This window comes from Sminthopsis crassicaudata, chromosome 3, assembly GCF_048593235.1.
Source record: "Sminthopsis crassicaudata isolate SCR6 chromosome 3, ASM4859323v1, whole genome shotgun sequence".
Taxonomy (NCBI): domain Eukaryota; kingdom Metazoa; phylum Chordata; class Mammalia; order Dasyuromorphia; family Dasyuridae; genus Sminthopsis; species Sminthopsis crassicaudata.
Genome location: NC_133619.1, coordinates 155,589,321 through 155,606,963, shown reverse-complemented (window position 1 = coordinate 155,606,963; position 17,643 = coordinate 155,589,321). Strand labels below are relative to the sequence as shown.

Below are 17,643 nucleotides of genomic sequence, written 5' to 3'. Positions count from 1 at the left end.
TTAAGTTTATTTTATATCTTGCCTCTGTCCTTTCTTCCTGCATGTAAAACATGTTTCCCTTCTGACAGTTAAGTAATTGCCTTATTTTTCTGGCACTCATACTCTTAATAGAGTATACCATTAATTCTTAGTAAAACCTTTGAGATGAATAAATTAAAGAAAAAATGTTAAATACTAGCTATGTCCTCATTCTGGGGATACAAATATAAAAGTGAGTATGTCCCTGCCTTCAAGATGTCAGTTACCTGGAGGAGATCATACATGTCAGAGAGGTCAGCTTTAGTGTGATTGCCAAGGGACTGATGCTACTAAGATAGTAATCAAAGACAAGATGACAAAGTCTGAGGATCTTTGGGGTTCATTGTCAAGTTTCAGGAAGGCATAGAGATAAGGCAGATGGTAAAATCTGGTGTCTGAGGCTATAGTGATATAGTAAATATGTGAGGTAATTTTATAAAAAAAAAAGTATTTGATTTATTTGAATTTGTATAAATTATCCTTAGTGCAGGTTATTCCTATGCTTATTAATATTAAAGTTTTTCTTTTCTCCCACGATTGATGGCCTTATCTCTACTGTGCTACTCCCATTACCTCCACAGGGGGTCACACATAAATGTACCAATATTCACTTTGAAAATCCATATTATTATGCAAATAATTCACATACCTTAAAGCTTCAAAAATCTTAGGAAGATACAGGTATACTTCTGAATAACTGTTGTGCCTAAGGTGGACAAAGTATTTGTTGCTTTCTTCCTCAGATAAAATAAAAATCTTCACTTCTCAAGTGCATAAAATAGAATAATATTTATTCTTCTGGTTATTTTAAAGGACTAATGTCATTGGTTCAGGTATCTAATTAATTATACAAAAGCTTCAGCTCTGTGGTTTTATCTGGTATAGTAAATCCTCAGTTTAGAAATTCCATTAGTTGTAGGAATTATCTTTTTTTTTTCTTTTTAAAAAATGCACTGTCCTAAATTGCAAAGACAAATCACACCTTCTCGATTAAGAAGTAGAAGACTAATCACTTAGTTTTAATTGCTTTTTCTGTTTTCCATGAGATTGTTCACAGTTGTTGTTTTCATTGAGTACAAAATAGTGTTAAAAAGTGAGATGCAACCTTTCCAATTGCAGCCTTGTTTGTATTTGTTATCCCAACAATTGTGCCATTAGCCAACTCTAGTAGGAATGATTGCTAATTAGATTTACAAGCTGAAGTTTAAGTTCTAACTTTACCAGACAAATGCTATCTTGATTTAAATGATGATAACTAAGGATTTAAATGATGATGATGCTAATGATGCTGATTCTTCATAATGATAGCTATGATAATAATACTGTTACTAATAACAATAAAAACCAGTGTTCTATAAAGTCAACGACAAGTCTGGTATCTTAATTGTTACAAATAAATGCCTAGTTATTGCAATGTTTTTCTTTTCCTTGCCCATCCATGACAGATCCCATTTATCTTTACAGCATTATTCAACCTCATACCAGTGGGACTTCGCGTTGTTGCCATGCAGGGAGTAAAGACAGGGTTGTATATTGCTATGAATGGAGAAGGGTACCTCTACACATCAGTAAGTAGCACACCATGGATACTGAGATCTAATACCTTCTATGTAAAATAACAAATACTGACAAAGCTCTATGGAGGTTGATTCATCATCGATTTCCCTGCACGGTTTGGTCTTCATTGTGATCCTCTAAGCAGCTATTTTATTACCATCAGGTAAAATTGTCTTTCTGGTAAGACAGCTAAATTCTGGTTTATTAGTGTCTTTTGAGCCTCTGCATTTGCCATATTAAAAAACAAATGAGCTAGCTTGCAGCCAAATAGAGCAATTTAAGAACAGATGATATTATTAATATATTATCTTTCATTTGGAAATGTTCTTGTCATAGGAAATTGCATGCACTGGCACACAAATTAAACTATGCAGAGAACTCTGGTAACTGATTTAAAAAACAAACAAACAAACAGGTTTTATGTGGCAAATTAGACTGCCTGTTAACTACTTTAGGATATTACAATCAAATTCTGATACATCAAATTACACAATATAATGATAAAAAAGACTATTGTATAATGGCAATTCTTTTGAATTTGAGTATTTTTATGCTACCATAAATTTTTTCCCTGGTATTTTTAATGTTAAGGAATTTGTTTGTATTTAATATGTATTGTATGCATATTTCATTATGTTTTAGATTTCTCTTGTCACATATTTCAAGCTACAAAAGCATACAGTAGAATTTTTTTTCTATCATCCCTTGAGAGACAATTGGACAAATTAAATTCTTGATGCTCTAAAAGTATTCTTATTTATTTGTTTTTTATTTATTTTGATGTGTGACAGTCATTCCAGACTTTATATTCTAAAGAAAACTCCAATCCCAAAATCTCTTATTGAGTGACAACACCTGGGGAAAACCTTGAGCAGGGAGAATCTCTGTGGGGTTCCCAATAGGACAGGAGATGTTTCTCTATGATTCTGGGAAATCCTGTCAAAGGAAAATGAACTACAAGCTGTAGTATCTCATCACAGTGAACATAGTGACATGGACTATTGATATGCATTTCCTGTCACCATATGAGTTCCCAGTAGGATTTCCTGTATGTGGAACTGGTTTCTATATTATGCAGATTGCTTTTTTGTTGTCACAAGAGATAAATGTGCACCTTCTTCAGATGGAGATGCTGCTGGCATTAACATTCCCCTTCCCCCAAACCAACTTTAAGGGATAGTCCAAATAAAATTATATTCCTAGGATATGATTTTATTTTATAAGAGGTAAGTCAGTCAATTGATTTAATGTTTGTTCTAGTTGACTCCTACAGGGCATTCTAAGAAATTTTTGTGGCTGCTTAAAAATTTTTAGGATTCAACTATGTCTGATAATATTTGTGTCTATAAAAACAGGACAAAGTATGATTATGGAATGTGAATGAATTTTAAGTGTTAGTTTGATAATTTTGTTTTGAAAAAGAAATTTTATATCTTTCATTCTCTCTTTTATGCAGTTTTAAAAAAGCAGGCATTACATATTTCACAAAAAGTGGTACACTTTCTTGTATAGGTGCTTTGAAATAAACAGAAGCTTCAGAATCACATGGTAGAAACTACAGTGCAGCAGGAATAGCCATTTTATAAGAGTGGGAAATCAAATCACATTACAATCAAAGTTATGTTGTTAGGAAAAAAATACATATTGTAATCCCTTGCTGATAGTCCTTTATGATTTATTAGACTTAATACAATAACATTTACGTGAAGAACTCAAGCAAAGGTTAATTTTTTTCCATTCTTGTTTCATAAAATAATCACCTGTTTAAGTGAGAAGTAATAAACATCTATTAATATAGTATGATGTGTATATAAGAAGTCCATCAGCACAGTTAGTGAAAGAACCCCCTCTCCTGTTATAAGAAGAAAGAGGAAAAAAAAGAAAAATGAAAGTTTTCTGTTAAAAAAAAAAATCAGAATAATGGAAATGGTTCATTCTGGGAGAAAAAAGGAGGTGGCTCAACTTATAAACATTATTCTATGACTCTTGTCTATATTTCTGAGAATAAATAGATCCATTGCAATTATAAATTAATTGAACATTAAATCATTAATAAATGTTTTGAATAAATGTTCATTATTCATTATCAGAACTGCAAAATTATTTGGATATTGTATTGCAATTTATCTTCCAAAAGATATGTCACCTGCATAGAAACAAACATTTTTCATGTTTAAAAAAGCATTGATTACTTGCTCAAATAAATTGTGGTTTAAGGAGTGTATATGTACAACAAACCATTATTGATTGAGAAATAATTATAATAACAATAATAATATAATATAATAATAATAGCTAGCATTTATATAATACTCTAAAGTTTACAATGATACATATGCTATCTTATTTAATCCTCACAATAACTTTCAGGCCTGGTTATCCTAGCTATCAATTATCATTAGATCATAGTAGCAATTTGTATAAAGTCCCTGAAAGTTTAAAATACAAGTTTTATTTTAAAATTATTTCTTTTTCAAATCAACTAAAATTTTCTCTACAATGTTAGTTATTATCTTTATTTACAGATTAAAAAGAAAAACCAAGGCACAGAGATATTAAGTTACTTGTCCTAGGTCACAGACTAGATTCTCACTCCTCATCTAGCACTCTTTTTATTGTGCTACTTAGCTGCCTTAAAAAATCAGAATGACATTTGAAAAAATAGTTCACCATTTGAAAATTACCTATTTTATCGAGATACAAAAATGGATTTTGAAAACAGAATAGTCCAATAACAAACATAATAAATAATAAAAATAATAAACTTGTAATAACTTGATGAATTAGAGTCTGTTAATTTTAAGCATTTATTAATTGTCTACTGTAGATTAGGCTCTATGCTGAGGGCTAGAAATAGAGAGGCAAAAAATGCTCTAATTAGTAAAACTGTGGCAAAAGAAGATTGGCTGTAGACACTCACAGGCAAGGATACATGGCTATTTTGTTTCAGGATATATTTCTTTACTACACATCAAAAAGTAAGATAGACAAGTATAAAATAATGACACCCAGGGGACATGAAAGGGCCCTGATAAAAATGTAGATGATCATAATGGCAATGTTGGGGATGACTATTCCCTGTGAAAATCTTTTTTCCTCAAAATGACAGCAGTCATTTTTGTCACAGCCACAATGTTTCGAGGGTAGTTGTTAGTGATGTATCTCAAGAGGTTTTAATGTTGGTTATAAACAGTTTGCTTCAGGCTAGAACATTCTGTGATATCTCAGAACTGAAGCTCAAAAAAATTTAGGTAAAGATACAGAAAGTTTAAAACACAAGTTTTATTGCAAATATTCTTCTGTTTAAAAATCACATAAAATGTTCTCTACAGTGCTATAATGGACCCTTGGGTATGGCTTCTGTTGTAAATTCTGATGGTAAGTCAAGTCAACATGTTTTTATTAACCACCTTCTGTGTGCTAGGAACTACCAAGTACTGGGGATACAGAGAAAAAGAAAACAGAAAGCATAAAAATGTAAAAGATGTCTACTTCTAATATAAATGTTCTTAGAATGAGGTCTGAGGTCTTGGAGGTATCAGCAGTCAGAATTTAGGTAAGAATATTCTAAATCTAAATGAAAAGTTTGTGGAACTGACTGAAAAAATGAGATAGATAGATGTGACATGATATAATGGAAAAAATACTAGAATAGGAATATAGCTATCTGGGTTTTAGGCAAAGATCGATACTGATAGAATAAATGGTTATGGACATATCTTTTAGCCTGTTTGAATCACAATTTCTTCATTTGTAAAATTTAAGTTCCTGGTTGGATAATCACAAAGGCCTCTTCCAAGAGCAACATTTTATCCTTTCCCCCAAAATTAAAAGAAGCAATTTATACATTTTATAAAGATACCTTTTGTTGCTCTGCCAGATTTTCACACCTCATAAGGATGTTATTTAATAAATCTATGTTGCCATTTTTTCATTACCCAAGTACAAAACTTTATAAATGTTGAAGGTGTTGGCATTCTTCTCAAACCTGCTTGTCATATAAATTTTTCCACAGGGTGTAGAACAAGTACAGATGGGAAAAAATCTTTATGCAATAAAAACTATTTTTCTAGGGAAACATCCACCTACTCATTTTGTGTATTTTTCTTCCTCTCTGTGGAGGTTTTGATGAAGTATCTTGCTAGAACATAGGGCTGACATGCTATTTTAGCTATTTGTTTCATTTGACCCTAAAGAGATGAAAATAGCATTTAGGTGATTGTTACAGGTATGTTCAGTCAGTCAGTCACTTAAGCAAGTCTAAATTCCTGTGCAATAATCACTTCATTTTTAATATTTTTGTCCCCTAAAAGTTTATGTGATTCCTCATCTGCAGCTCTAACAATTTTCTTTTAGATGAAAAGTTATGTGCTCAAGGTTATGAGATTTCAATTAGGATATTTTCTAATATTTAGGTAGAGATTGGACTTTTTCTAAATTTATATTTCTATTTCTCTCTAGTTAACCCTTATTGTCTTTATGGTAAGATAGTGTTAACTAGAAATGTTTGAGTAAACATGGCAAATCATATCTACATTCCTCCTTGAGTCTATCAATTGACAGACAAGTCTTAAGAGAACAAGTTGATGAAAAAGTATATTTTTTCTCACTATTTACTTCAATTCCTGACAGATGGTACACTTCTGCTTTGAGTTGCTTATGGAGGATAACCCTCCTCAGTATTTTCCTTCTCTGCCAAAGTTCAGTCATGTTATATCTTTCTCCTTTCACGGATCATTCTGAGCCTGTCAATTCTAGAGTCAACTCTGATCTTTCATCTCTTCTTCAAGACCCCAAGATGTTATCTGCTTCTAGATAGCTCCTCTTTTGAGGCAAATTCATTATGTGATAACTAATTTTTTTTCATGCAATGACTTTAAGGAGGAATAAAACTTAGATTTGTTCTAAGTTCTAGTTGTCTGATTCAATCTTCCATGACAAAAGTGATTACTTTTGGATGTGTGAGATAATCAGTGGAGCCCCGCTATTGCATTCCCCACTCCAGTGCCTTTTTAATATTTTTGATAAAGTCTATAGTCCCAATTTTCCAAAAGTCCTTAGTAATTTGGGGAAGTTTTACATGATCCTTCTCGAATGTCTTCCCCCACTGCCATTATTTACTAAGGAATCTTGGAGTAAATGTGTAGAATAGATTATAATCAATCCTGGAATTCTCTCTCCAGTAGTTTTTAACTTTCAAAGAAGAAATAACTTCTGGTTCTAATATTGAGATTGTTCTCTTCTTGAACTAGGAAGAAATATAACTTCCATAATCTTTAGTGACTTAGGCTTCTTATTGCTTTGAAGTCAGTCCAGATCTTGCTGAAATGACTATTAAATTGATTTGATAATAGCATGTATAGGCTATGCACAATTAGCCAGTTAGTGTGCACATAGCTAACTGCAAACTAAGCTTAAATTCATATATATGAAACATGCATGTTACTAATGCAAAGCAAATAAACAAAGAAATGATGATAAAATAGTATGGCTATGCTGGATGGCAATAGAAAATCATGCATGTCTCTTCAGAGCTCTGCCTGGAATCCTGAGACATTTCTAAGAGTGAGAATTGAGATAAGGCTATTCAAGCACTCCCACTTTGTTCTAGGCATTTACTGTTGTGATATGCCATTTTAGTCCCTAAAGTTTTTCAGATGTTAATTTAAAAGTTGCTACATAGATAAAATAATGAATGTAGAGTATCAGGAATAAAAGGAAACTTTTAAAGCTACAGTGTAGCCCAAATAAACCCCATTTATATGACTCTTTTCATTGTAACTATTTGAGGTAGATAATACCTCAATTAGTATTTTTTTTTATTACAGATGAAGAAAGTAAGAATCTATAGATTGAAAGACTAACTCAAAGCACTACTGTTATTAAGTAACTGAGCCAAAACCTTAATCTGTCTCATTTACCAAGAATGTTTTCCCTTTTAAGCTATACCTATTGGTTTCTCTGTCTTCTTTCACATTCTACCTAAAATCCCAGTCTTGATAAGAAGCACTTTTAATCCCCTTTTAAAGCTAGAACCTTTAATTGAGTCCCTTTAACTTATAGTACATCTATGTTTTGTTTGTATACAGTTGTTTTCGTATTTTCTTCCCCACTAGTGTGTGAATTCCTTGAGAACAGGGACTGTCTTTTAACTTTCCTTGTACCTTGAGTATTTAACACAATTTCTGGCAGTTTTTATGTTGACTGACCAAATAACTAAAAGGCTCATTTTACCATGTTGCCTCTCCCAACATGGAGTCAGAGACCATAAGGAAAGAGAAATTACTAACTAGGACTAAAGCAACAATTGAAATAATATGTTTTTAGTCATTAAAAAGTATCTTGGACATTTAATTGTGCATTTTGCAAGCTTTATCTTTCCTTCACTGGAAAGGAGAGCTAGTGTGGTACAGTACCCTAATTTAGAGTCATAGAACTCAGATTCCAATGCTGTCTCTGTGGGTAAATCTCTCTAGTCAGTTTCCTCAGTTTCTCTCATTTTCAGTTTCCTCAACTGAAAAACAAAGAAGTTGGACCAGATTCATTCAAACTTCCTTCCATTTCTAAATTGATGATCCTATGAACATTGAACTTGAACTCTCAATTGTATTATTTTAAGTTGAAATAATAACAGCATGGAAAATAGTTTTCTAGTGTAGAGTCTACATACAGCCTTGTAGTTTTTAGAATTAAAGAAAGTAATTTGCCTGAAGTTACTATAATTAAATTAACATATTAGAATTGTCTATTGAGAAACTTGTACAATCTATAATATTACAGCAATTGCTAGAGATAGTTGACAAAGGAAGCTCAGTAAGAGCACTGCATTTAAGATAAAGATACATCTAGGTTTCTATATTACTTTTTTTAATCCTTAGTTTCCTAATCTGTACATAGGAATTGAATTTAGTTCAATACAAATTCATTAATTAATACTTTCAAAGGCACAAAAACAACAAACTAAAACAGTCCTTGAACTCAAGGACTTTATAGTATAAGAAGATATGTAAGTTAAATATAATGTATGGAATGAAGGGGGCAAAGGAGAGTTCAGACAAAGTGTTCTCGAAATATTTGAAAAAAGGAAGAGATAACTGATACCTGGGAGAATGAACAAGAAGCTTTCTTTCCAAAGATGTATTATGCACAGGTTGAACCTTGAAAGGAGATGAGGATTAGGAAAAATATGGACAAGGAAAGAGAGGAATTTGGAATTGGGACAAAGGTTAGGAGAATTCTTAGTGTTCAGACATAGTATGAGAATGGGCAGAGCTTGATTGTAAAGTAGAATTTATAAAGGAAGAATAATGCAAATTTAAACTTGTGATTTTATATGCATTTTTACATAGGAGTAAAAAAAAGATTGTTTATTGGTAGCTGCTAGAAACTGATCTTTCCCCTCATTTAGCCCAATGTTCTAAAGGCAATTTTACATGCCAACATTAGTAAATTGTTTTATCTTTTTAATCTAAAGAAACATTTAAAAATCTTTTTTAAGATTAAGAATAGGGAAGATTTCTCTTCAGGAATTATTATAGCTTAAGTTACAAATACTGAACAACAAAAGAAGAAGAGAGAAAGAGAGCGAGTGAGTATGAAAAGGGAAGAAAATTCTAGAATGAAATACGGAAGTAGAAGGAGCCTACCTAGCTTCTGCTCCTTACACTTTTTCCACCTTTCCTGTTTATTCTCTAGCCTACTCTGCCATTTGAGGTTTTTGTTATCCTTCTCTGTTATAATAATAAGCACTTCTCCATTATAGAAGTGCCAAGCTGATTAATTTATGCAAAAATTTTATTATACTTTTACTATGAATTTTTAATTATGCCTATATTTTTGCTTTATGGATTAAAAATATCCTGCATCATTGATAGAAACTTGATCTTTTGATTTGTCTTTATTTTATAGTTCTAATTAAGCTGGGGACTTTGAACTTTTCTTATCTCTTGATTTTGATATAATTTAGTGAACCTTGAATGTGGATGAAGTTTGTTTACTTGAGATAGAAGTACAGCATAAGTATAGTTAAGTTTAAGAGTGCTCTGGAAAGGTGTACCTTAATCAAACTAAAAGAAAAATAAAAATTCAAATAAGGTTTGATTTTATATATATGTTTTAAATTTTGAATTCAGTGACTCAAGGATAAAAGGAGAGACAAAAACTTAAAAAGTTAGTGGAGTTAGTTATCATACAAATTTTGGAAGACTGAAAAGGGCATTAGAACTAATTTCAGCCTAGCCATACATACAATCTGGTACAATTTGTCTAAAAAAGAAGAGTCTTATAGTTATTAGCTAAAAAATTTACATGAGAAGACCAAAAAGAGAGTACAGTCATTAGATAAAAATCCTGTTTAAGGACAAGAGTAGTTCTTTATTTTGGAATAGATAGATAACTGACTTGTAGGTGGCTCTTTAAATAGCACTGCAACTGAGGCAAAGCCAAAAGATAAAATGAAAAAAAAAAAAGATTGATGGAGCAGATTGAAAGTGCTATTTATCTCTCCCCTGTAGAGGAGAGGCTTATTAACCATAATATCCCTTATTAACCATAATATCCTTAAATGACATTAATGATCACACTAGAGGTGAAGTAGAAAATGGAAAGGGCATTTACAAAATCAGAATCATGTGACTGATAGTAATTATTAAGATGTTCAGGAAAACAATATTTTAGAACTTCATGGGATTTGAAATTACTTTCACTAATATATATATCAAAAATTTTTCAATGAATAAAAATTTATTAAGTCTCAGTTATGTGCAATGCATTGTTTCTAGGCACTAGGATAGGAATACAAAGATCAAATAATTTATGTTTTCAGAGAACCTGATACTCTTCTTGAGCTGTTTTGGCCAAAAAAATGTGACCTAAAATATGATGGCCAGATTTTTTTTTTTTTGGTGAGGCTTCTCCAGAGTACTGGTCCATAGGCATACTGTAACCTGTTTTTAGCTTAATTAAACCTTCCATGGCTTAAGTTTTGTTGACTTTGCTTTCTAGAATTATATTATGATTAGTCTGTCAATAAAGTACCTACTGTGTGCCAAATACCAAAATACTGGGAATAAAAAGGGGTGAAGCAAGAAAACAATCCCTGTCATCAAGGAACTCATAGTATCATGGAGTACCAAAAAACTACATCAAGGAAATAGGAAATAATTATAGAGGAAGACATCAGAGTTAAAAGGGTTTAGGGGAAAAGATAATGAGTTCCTTTTGGGATGTCTACTGAATATGTAACTTGATATGTCTGAAAATCTATTGGAAATGCAAGATAGGAATTTAGGAAAGAGATTAGGAGAGGAATAAATCATCATCACAGAGATAGTCATTAAATCCATGGGAGCATATGAGATCATCCCATAAAGTAGTATGTAGAAAGAAGAAAAAAGACCCTAGAACAGTATTCTCCAGGATACTTAGGATTCAAGAGCTTGATCTGGATGAGGTTATGACAAAGGAGACTAAGAAGTAGTCTGATAGGTAAGAGGAAAATTAGAGGACAATAGTTACCTAAAAACTTAAAGAGGAGAGAAGTATTAAGGAGAATACAGTAATTGAGTCAAAGACTGCAGAGTGATTGAGAAAATGGGGATTGAGAAAAGCCACTGGATTTGGAAATTAAAAGACCTTTGGTAATTTTGAAGAGAGCAGTTGCAGGGGAATAATGAGGTCAAAAGTTGGGCCATAAAGGGTTTAAAAAAGAGTGACAGGAGAGAAATGGAGGCACTTTTTGTATTTGTAAATTGGACCCTGTATTGTAGATGAACCTTCCAAGGAATTTAGGTCAGAGATATAGGACACTAGTTAGAAGGAAGAGTAGGATCAAATGATTATTTCATGAGATTTACTCCAGTTGTTTTGTGCAGTTAGTGACTAAGGACATAAGAGTTGGATAGTAGAATTATTCCAGGGCTGAATTTTAAGAAGGCTGAGGAATTGGGACATTTTAGAGAGTTTTGAGGAAACAACTATGTATAAGGACAGGAGTTGGAAAGGAGAGGGAGATGATGCTGGGTAATGAATTTCTTAAGAAAGAAGGGAGAATAACCCTCAGGGGGAGAGAATGGGGTATTATAACCATTATATTATGGATTAAGTGGAAGTGATTGATCAAATGATTTTAAAGGAAGAAAGATTAGTTACAGATGAAGGTGAAGGGAGATTCTGGACTTCACAGTGGAGAACAAAGTATTCCAACTACCCATCTAGGAATATCTAGATCCTTCATTTTCAGAGGACCATGATATCAGGAAGGTGAAGCCATGAGATACAAGTGAATTGTTTTTAAGTGAGGGAGGTCTGTGCAAGGTCACCAGCTTTATTTTCTCCTCTGGTTTCATCTAGGTTCAAGAGCAAGATGTACATCAGGACAACTGGACTTGGCCTTCAGCATCTAGTTCAGCTATTACAGAAAGCCCAGCTAATATTGGAAAGAATGACTAGGGAGGAAGTCTCATCAGGGCAAGGACATGAGGGCTAATAAGTGAAAGGGATGTGAGAAAAAAATTCTAGAATAAATGGGAAGATGATCATAATGACAGAGAATTCCAGAGGACACAGAAGAAGATGTTAAGAGTAGAATGGAGTAGAATTGAGAAGAATAGAAAAGGAGAAAAAAGAAATCACTTTCCTGATGGAGATGTTTTATTTTATTCATTGGAGGTTATTGGGATAGTTAGATTATGAAATTATATATTAATATCAATATATGTGACGAGTTTAAGTAAATTCATAAAGGACATTTTTAATGGTTGAACTATTTTTTAAATTATACATACATGCATATATACATACATACATATATATATTATATATCTTTTTATTTTTGATTATTTCTGTTGAGCAGCATTATATCCAGTGTTATATCTGGGGATTAAAGCAATAAATGATTTTTTAATCATAGAAAACTTCATACTAAAAACAGAATACAAAAAAAAAATTCTCCACTCTTTCTCCCAACAAGCTTTTGAATGGTAACAGATGACTAGAGTTCTTGTTTCACGGTGCTTATAGAATTCCCCCAAATGATTATCTCAGTAAACCTGACATACATAAAATCATTCATATTAATTTTCTTAGGAAATTGAATTAGGTCCTTGTGGTTTGGGTTTTTAAATAGAATGTAATTCTGAGGAAGTAATACATGTTTGGATAGATTGGTTGATTTAGATGTATACCCATATATTTGTGTACCTAATAAAACACTATTTGTTCAGGCATTTTCTAAATGATGGACCGCCCCTAAGTTTCCAATTCTTTGCCACCACAAAAAATAGCGTGTGTGTGTGTGTGTGTGTGTGTCTGTGTGTCTGTGTGTGTATTTATAATGTATGTATATATAATCTCTCTGGAATAGAGGCTTAGTAGGGATATTTTGGGATCACAGGGTATGTATATACTTTTATAACCCTTTTAGTATAGTTCCAAATTATTTTCCAGAATGACATAAGGTCATAGACCAACTCAACCAAAAGAACATTAGTTTCTCTATTTTTCTATATTACTATAGAATTTGTGATTTTTCTTTTCTGTCATATTAGTCAATCTGATAGCTGTGAATTTGCTTCTCAGATATGTTTTAATATTTATTTCTCTATTAGTGATTTGAAACAATATACCTAAATAAATACTGGTATTATAAGACTTTTAGATCTTTATGTAATAAATTGTCAAAGATGGGAAAAGATGAAATGTTGGAATTGTAGAAAGGAAGAAACATTGTGTTATGATGGAGCTGTGAATTGGTATAACTTTTCTAGAAAGAATTTGGAATGACACAATGTACCTTAACTGTTTGTACTCTTTTATCTAGAGATCTTACTATTAAGGAAATATGACAAAAATATGGAGGGGTCATTGATGAAAAGAAAGACCCAAAATATTTGTAGCAGAACTTTTTTGTAGTAGCAAAGCATGTAGTAGTATAGTAAATGGCAATCAACTGTGGAATGAGTGATTTAATTGAGGTCCATAAATATAGTGGAATATTATATTATAAGAAATGACGAACATGATAAATATTGAGAATTATAGAAAGACATAGATGAACTGATACGAAGTAAGGTGAACAGAGCTAAAGCATACATACTTGCCACAAAAATTAAATGAACCACACAGAGTGAATGATGGGAAATTACAAAGAGAAGGTTCGGCCTCAAAGAAGAAATACGAATGGTCTTTCCCCCTACTCTTTTGGGTATATAGTTATTTATATCAGATTTTTCCCATGTCTATGTGGACATTACTGATTTTTTTTTTCTTTTTTTTCCTTAATTTTTTAAAGGGATGGCTCTTTAGAGAATAATAAAGATGAGGTCCAGGAAGAATCCTAAGAGATATGAAAATATTTTTAAAAATGAAATATTGTAATGTTAAGAAACATTCAAATATCACATACGAAATCTTTGGTATTCTATTGGAGTATTCATCATGTCAAAATTAACATATTCATACCATAAGTAGAACCAGGACATATAAGGAAATTGTAGTTTAAATGGAACGATGATTCATAGGTTTTCCCTGGAAAAGCAAATTAAGCTCCTTTAATTGCCTTATTTATTGTAGAACCAAAAACAAAAAAAACCAAAAACCCAAGGAACACTATTTCATGGAACATCTGGCCTTCTTTAACTCTTTTTTATCTTGTGTATGGCAAAGTAAAATGCCCAATTCTTTCAAAAATGGTATAACACAATTTCCAATTACTTTTTTAGTCTTCTGCCTAAGCATCATAAAGACTTTCTTCAAGAAGTGAGGGAGAAGAAGCTGACTATATTGAATGCAAAATAATACTGCACATACACATATGCAGACAGACAGAAAGTGTCTCTTGATGGAAAAAAATGAGTAATTGACAATTTAGAAGTCATTGCTAATCAGCTCTTTGTATTCATTGCCTTTTCAGAGCAAAGATCAAAATCGATATAAAATTTGGAAACAGGAAAAAATGAGAAAATATACTATGCAAATAAAACAGTTCCAATCTGATTTTCTCAAACTAATCCTAATATAGAAAATGGATAAAGAAACAGACACCATGATAAATTATCACCACTATTCATAAAAAGTTAAATGCTATAAAATAATTATGCCATTTACTGACAAAAAACCCCAAACATTGAAATCATCCCATTCAGCAAATCTTGATTCTCTGGTTAAATTGAGAGACTTGGGAAGTACTGATTTAGAAAAAAATTTAATTTTCAAAATTTCATGGAAGAAGATGGTAAAATATTATCATTACACAGGAATTTAGGGGAACACGAATTTTCATATATGTGTGTCTGATTATATATTGGACTTGGAGTATGGAAGTTCTAATTTGGCTTCAGATTCTTACAAGTGGTGTGACTTCTGGCATGTCACTTATTTTCTGTTTTCCTCAATTCTTTTATTTGTGAAACAGGATATGAATAACACATCTTTCAGTTTTTTGGTCAGATTATAATACATATTTTTGTAGAGTCTTTTACATATCTTAAATTACTATGTAAATGTTCATTTAATATACACACATTCACACATACATGGAATCATGGAGAGTATTGAGAGAGCAAAACCCTCAAGTGAACTTAACCTATGCAGTCACTCTAGTTGGATGATGGTGACTGCCTCATTATAGAACATGGAAAGAAATTACCCTTTCATACCTCAGAATAGTTCCATTTTATAAGTATTTGTTGTATTCTGACCCAGAATCTGTGGGTCAAAACATGTGGGGAAAATGGGAATCTATCTTTTCCTTAACTGCTAAACACTTAGCAATTGTATTTATTTAATTAAATGAAAAAGGCATACTGGGATGACAGGAAGAATAAGAAGTATTACAAAAGAAAGGATCATTAAACTGATCAAATCCTACTATTCTATCACTTAATAATAATAATGCAATTTCAGCATAGCTAAGCATATATATCCCACCAAATCCTGTGCTTTCATTTTCTACATCATAGCAAAATGCTGCTGTTTATTAAATTGCACTGTAGAATCATGGGAATTATTTTTAAGAAATCACTTCTTTAGCATACAAAGAGGGAGTAAGGCATGTATTTCTAAGCTTCGTGTGTGAAAATCTTGCTGCTGTAAGGGGAACAACCACAGCTTCCCAATATAATTACATATGACTAGTTGAAATGTAAATTCATTTCAAAGTTCTTCCTCTGAGTAATCTAAATCCATGTGTTAAGTACAGAACTGAAGAGTTGAAAGAAAAAAATTAAAGATCTGATTTTTGAAAGAATAACATTGATCAATAATCACTATAGTGCATTAAAGATGCAGAATGGCACAGGGAATGCAAATACTGTTAAAATATTGTCCTTGCCCTCATGAGCGTAGTCATATAATGAGATACAAATCTATAACACAAATTAGAATATAGTGAGTACCCCCATATTGATACAGAGTATGATGTCAGATCTAAAAGACTATTTTTTCAGTGGAGTAAAATACTAGTAATATTTCAACAGGAAGAGATGGAAAAGGTATTAGTGTATAGAGGATAATTGGAGAAGTGAGATACTGGTATATGCATTAAGAGTGTGAGAGTTAAATAAATTAAACAAAAAAAGAAGGGCCATAGTATTACAATTATAGAGCTTGGAGTTATAGGAACCTTAGAGATAATCTAGTCTGAGTTCTTCATTTTACAGATGAAGAAAACTATATGCCGGATGAAGAAAATAATGGTGTAATATTATCCAGAGCTTTGAATGCCAAAATAAGTAAACTTTTGTTGGCAATAGAATGTATCTGAAGGATTCTAAGCAAGAGTTACTTGGTCCAGTCTTTTCACAAAGAACATTAGAATGGTGTGAGTATAAAAGAACTCAATAGAAGGAGAATAACACCGTTGGTAAACAAAAGCCTTCAAACAAGAGGTGATTAGGACTTATATTAGTGTGTTGGTTGTTAAAAAAATATGTGAGAGATTTTTTGAAGGTAGAAATGACGAGATAATAATTTATTAGCAGTGAGGAAGAGAAAAACATGAAGATGTTAATAATGGTGATTTGAAGGATATGGTGGGGGAAAAACAAGTTTTGAAAGGAAGAAGATGAGCTCTAATGTATTTTGAAAGGACTTTAATTTAAAGGATGGAATTTTTCTTAACCCTTTAGGAAAACTTGGGGGAAGCAGCCATTGTAGATAGTAAATAAAATGCTTTATGTATGTATGTTATACACTTTCTAAAAACATGCAATAAATAGTGTAAGGTTACTCTTTCAGTGTTGAAGACAAAAATTTTTATTTTTGCTTTGATTTCAGTTATAAAGTAATAAACAAGCTAATAGTTTTTAGTGGTCTAAAGAATATATGTCAGTCCCCTGATGAGGAGCGATTTAAAAATTTCCTTAATTTCTATAAAAATTTTTAATATGAAATATAATAAAGATCCAAGGTAAGTTAGAGATTGTGCCATGTGTACAGTAACCACTTTAGCTATTCTCCAAGTCATTCAAAAAGTCTGTTAGAACTTAGAGGATATTATTAACATATGCCCAAAAGAAATTTGTCTGGGAGTTTTATTTAACTTAAGATGACAATTTTTGTGAGAGAGTTTACATTCTAAGGTAAACAGAAAAATTACATTGGGTAATGGTTCCCATTTGTTTTTCTAAAAAAATCAAGTTATGCCTTGTTGGAATTTTAATGCTATGAGAAAAATTCTTATTAATTTTTATATATCCTTTATATAGAAAAAGCGTTCTACATTTCACAGTTGTTTAAATGCACAGAATGTACTGATATTGCATGGGTTATATGAATGACAAAATATAATTCTATTTTTACTATTTTTAATCCCTATGTTTTTTTTTTAAATCACAATCAAATATACTTTTTTTGTTTGCTTCCAAAATGCTCAGACAAGGATTTCTTTGGATCTTTAAAAGACTTATTAATGGAAGAGTATTTTCCCGTTTTAGACTCACCTGCCTGGTATTATTCAAAGCTAAAATGATTAAAGAAATCATTATCAAAAAAACAAAAAACTGCCACTTAATTTTGGTCTTGCATTGGTAATTTGATTGGATTTTAAATTGTCATAGTGAATTTTTTTAG

At 31.6% G+C, this 17,643-nt stretch overlaps 1 protein-coding gene across 2 annotated transcripts in view; it reads left to right on the top strand.

The window, feature by feature from the left end:
• Positions 1–17,643, top strand: part of FGF14 (fibroblast growth factor 14) — a 774,907-nt gene that overhangs the window by 594,597 nt on the left and 162,667 nt on the right. For both annotated transcript variants that reach the window (XM_074299470.1, XM_074299469.1), the window contains exon 3: positions 1,483–1,586. In XM_074299470.1, the coding sequence (XP_074155571.1) occupies positions 1,483–1,586 (104 nt within the window). The remainder of the gene's footprint in view (positions 1–1,482; positions 1,587–17,643) is intronic.